Here is a 3920-nt window from a genome sequence, read left to right on the forward strand (position 1 = left end):
GAGCCTCTCCCCAGGCCCTCGGGTGGCTGTGGCAACCGGCCGTGGGGATTAAGGGGGGATTTGGGAGGTTTGGGAGCTGCCTGAGCGTAGGCGGGGGGGTGTTGAGGGGACCCGCTCCAGCCCGCGGGCACCGGTAGCCGCCCAGCTTAGAAGGGAGACGCAGGACGGGGTTTACACCCTGCTAAGGGGGAAAAGAGACGGTCCCGCGGGGTCCCTTCCTGGCCATCTCAAAACGAAGAAGGTCACGGCACGAAACGAGCAGGACGGCAGCTAAACGCCGGCACCGGCACGGTCGTTTCCCACCACGTGGGGTGGAAAGGGGGTTGATTCCCAGTGCACGCTGCTATGGCCTGGGAGGGGCTCTGGGAGAGCGGAGGGGCAGGCAATTTTGAGGTCCAAGAGTGCCAAAAGAGCTGGCTGAGAAGGTCTGTCGTTCGGGCGTGGAACCCGAGGGAACCTGTAGAGCTCCCGCTATGGCCCTCGTTGCCCGGTGCGGCCCGTGGGTCCCGAGGGCTGGAGCAGAGCTGCTCCCCACCCCCTTCCCCCGGTGCTGGACGCCGAGTGACCCGGGCGGCTCCCGAGGGACGGTCGGTGGGACGCGGCTCCCAGCCCAGCAGAGGGGCAGCTGGTCCGGGGCTCTTTGTTAGCTGGATCGTTAAGGGAGAGGAAAGTAACGGGTGCCACCCCAGCGGGGCTCGTGGCACCTGCGTCCTGTTGGCTCCGGCAGGGCTGACCCGGGCTAGATTCGAGAGCCCAGCTTTTCCCAGTGAGATGTGCGAGCCCTGGAGCAGGAACCTTTGCGGTGCCGGTGGGGGTGCGGGGACGAGGCTGGGCAGAGGCGTTGCCCAGCTCCCGCGGGCACCACGTGCCGTGACTCAGGCAGTTCGGAATTAGGGCCGCCCCGGGCCAGGCCGGGAACACAATAAAGCGAGGATTACGAGCCCGGTAATCCTGGCTTTGCAGCCTCTGTGCACCCAGGGGGCTTATTCTGGGCTAGGGGGTGGTGTGTGTACATTTGCGCACACACATGTGTGGGCATGTCCATGTGTGTACATGTGCACGTGTGGGTGTACATTCATGAACGCATGCATGTGTGCATGTTTGTGTGTTTATGTTCGTGCATGCACGTGTGTCTGTGTGGGTGTACATGTGGATGTACATGCGTGGGTATGTACACGTGTATACATGCGTGTCTGCTCGTGTGTACATGTGGATGTACGTGTACGTGCGTGTGTGCGTCTGCACGTGGGTGTGCGTGTGCGCATGCATGTCGTTGTGTAGTACATCTATGTGTATGTGTGTACATGTGCATGTACATGCGTGTGTTCTTTTTTTCTCTCTGGGCTTTTGGCTTGCCCCGCGTCTGGCTCCGTGGATCACGTCGGGGCCCGTCCCGGCGCACAGCTGGGCCCGGGCTCCACGCAGAGCTGGAACAGCCTCGGGGGTCCGGGTTAAAATGCCAAGTCTGGGCCCCAGGCGGCTCTGTGCGTGCGTGTGCATGTGCGCGTGTGCGCGTGCACGCCCGTCTGTCCGGGACACGGTCAGGGTCACCGGCATGGCTGGTTCTGCCCCAGCTCAGCTGCCCGAGGCGGTGAAACGGAGGCAGTTGAACCAGGTCATGGATGCGATGGAGGGTACGTGGGGTGGCTCCGGGATGGGGGCGCAGGAACCAGGCATGACCCTATGCCACGACTGGCGGAGGCGTTGTCGGTCGGCCCCCGTTCGCACTGGTTGCAGCCGCAAGACGGGGGGTCTGTCGGACGGGGGCGTTCCTAAGGCCGCGCAGCGCTGTCCATCGCACCCCCGTCAGGCTGGGGTGAAGGAGCCGCCTCGGACGGCACCATGGAGCCGGGCCTGGATGCCATGTGGGGCTGGACGTGCGCCGGAGCGAGTGGCTTGGTCGCCAGCTGAGCTGCGAGCTCGGGGGCTTGGAGGAGGGGTCGGGGTGGGGGGTGGCGCCGCTTTGCATCATGCCTCGCTGGTCACGAGGCTGGAAACGTGTCGCACGCGGGAGGCTGAGGCTGACGCTGCCCCGCGCCGGGACCCGCAGCCTCCGGGGCAGTGGGGGAGGGCAATAGAGGCTCCCCCCACTCGCCACCCTGGAGAAAGGGCTCTAAGGATGGTCCTCGAGCCACCTGGAAATGACCTCCTGATGTGACCCACGTGTTGGAGGCAGCCCGGAGCCTCCCCAGGGCTGGGCTTCTTCCCGGCGCCTCCCGGACCCCAGGGGCATCTGCACAGGCGAGTAGCATCACTGCCGGTTTGTCTGGCCCCAGTGCCAGGGCAGCAGCTGGGACCCCCTGCCCTTGGGTCAGGCTGTGTGTTTTTTTTTTTGGAGGGGCTGAAGTCCCCAAGACACCCAGCCCTGTCCCGAGGCCCCAAAAGTGGCTGGACGTGCTGGGACCTTGCACCCGCTCTGCTCAGAGACGCTGCCCAAACGGGGTGGGGCCGGACCGGACGCTGCGGCCCCTGCCAGGAACTTCATGCCACTCGGTCCCAGGTGCCACCTGATTGCTTCATCTTGGCGGCTGGCTCCTGGAGCGCCTGGACGAGCACGTCCAGCTCCCATCGCCGTCTGCGGGGCCGGGCGGTCGACCGCGTTCCCCTTGCAGCCGCCTGCTCCCAGCGCCAGCCCCCGGCACCGCGACGGCCAGGGCGTTTCGGCGACCTGCAGATAGGTGAGGCAGCGCCCGGCTGGCACGGGCCACTCGGACCCGCGGACGCGTAGCGGGGCTCGGGCCTTCCCCGCTGCGGCAGGAGCAGCCTCCGCCTGGTCGGGGTCCAGCCAAGACGCCTGGGTTCGTTGCCAGCTCGGGGGTGAGATCCAGCATGTTCACTGTGCTCAGCCCGGACTCCTGGGTTTTCTCTGTGCTCTGTAGAGGATGAGGCCGGGCAGGGCGCCAGGACACCGGGTTGCAGTCGTGACTGCCCCTGACTCACGCGGACGCGGGGGCGCGGGCGGGCTTCATTCTCACGAGGTGCTGGCCCTGCGATAGGGCCGGAGCACGTGGCTCCCGGGACGGTCAGGGCAGACGCAGGAGCCCGGGAGGGCCCCGCTGCGCCACGACCCGAGACTCGGAGCCGCGCTGTCTGTGCACGCCGCCACCTCCCAGGAGCAGCACGGCAGCGGCTTCCTCCAGCGCCACGTGGTGCCCGGGGGTGGCTCCCGGCTGCCGCTCAGGGCGCGGGAGCAGAGACGATGCCTTGCGGAGCCACCCGCTCGGCCCCAGGCATCTCCGCGCCGGGAGCCGGCGCCCCACTAGGGCTGGCACGGCTAGCCCCCACCTCCCAGTGCTTGCCCATGGGGGGGTGCCTAGAGACCTCAACCGCCAGGGTGGGTTGTGCTGTGTTGGCCTTGCTGGTCCCCATCTCGGTTGCGTGGGGGGGCCTCAGAGCATGTGTGTGTCCGTACCCATGCTGTCGTGTTCGTCTGGGAGCGGGTGACCATGCCGTGCGGAGTGGGGGGTTCTGGGAAGGGAAGTGTCTGAGCTCATGGGATCGTGCACCCCCTCCCCCATCTCTCACCTGCTGACCCGTGCCCCCAGCCTGGCTCTGGTTCTCATTGCCAGCCTACTTAGTGCTGGCTAGCAGGGCACCTGGCCTTACCGTGCCTCAGTTTCCCCATCTGTCTGCCGGGCTATGGCTGTACGTGTCGTCGTTGCCTCACGCTCGCCCTCTCCCCTTCCCATTGCAGGATGACCTGAGACCTCCGCCGGCCGGCTTCGCCTTCGCTGCAGTATCCCGGCGGGGAGCGAGGACCCCAGCGCGCGGCAGCATCAGGGCGAGCGACGATGGCAGCATGGGGCGAGCGGGCAGGAAGCCTTAACGCCGGCCCCGGTCCCCGCCGGCCTGGCCCCTGCTGAGACCCCCGGACTCAGCACCGCCGCGGGACGATGACCTCCTACCGTCACCGGCACCAC

At 67.0% G+C, this 3920-nt stretch overlaps 1 protein-coding gene across 1 annotated transcript in view; it reads left to right on the plus strand.

Annotated features, from left to right (window-relative positions):
• Positions 1–3914, plus strand: part of LOC112551549 (translation initiation factor IF-2-like) — an 8872-nt gene extending 4958 nt beyond the window's left edge. The window contains exon 4 of the mRNA XM_025213060.1: positions 3695–3914. Coding sequence (XP_025068845.1) covers positions 3695–3704 — 10 coding nt within the window. The 3' untranslated portion in view covers positions 3705–3914. The remainder of the gene's footprint in view (positions 1–3694) is intronic.
• The last annotated feature ends 6 nt before the right edge of the window (positions 3915–3920 follow it).

The sequence above is a fragment of the Alligator sinensis genome, unplaced genomic scaffold, assembly GCF_000455745.1.
Source record: "Alligator sinensis unplaced genomic scaffold, ASM45574v1 scaffold1667_1, whole genome shotgun sequence".
NCBI lineage: Eukaryota > Metazoa > Chordata > Crocodylia > Alligatoridae > Alligator > Alligator sinensis.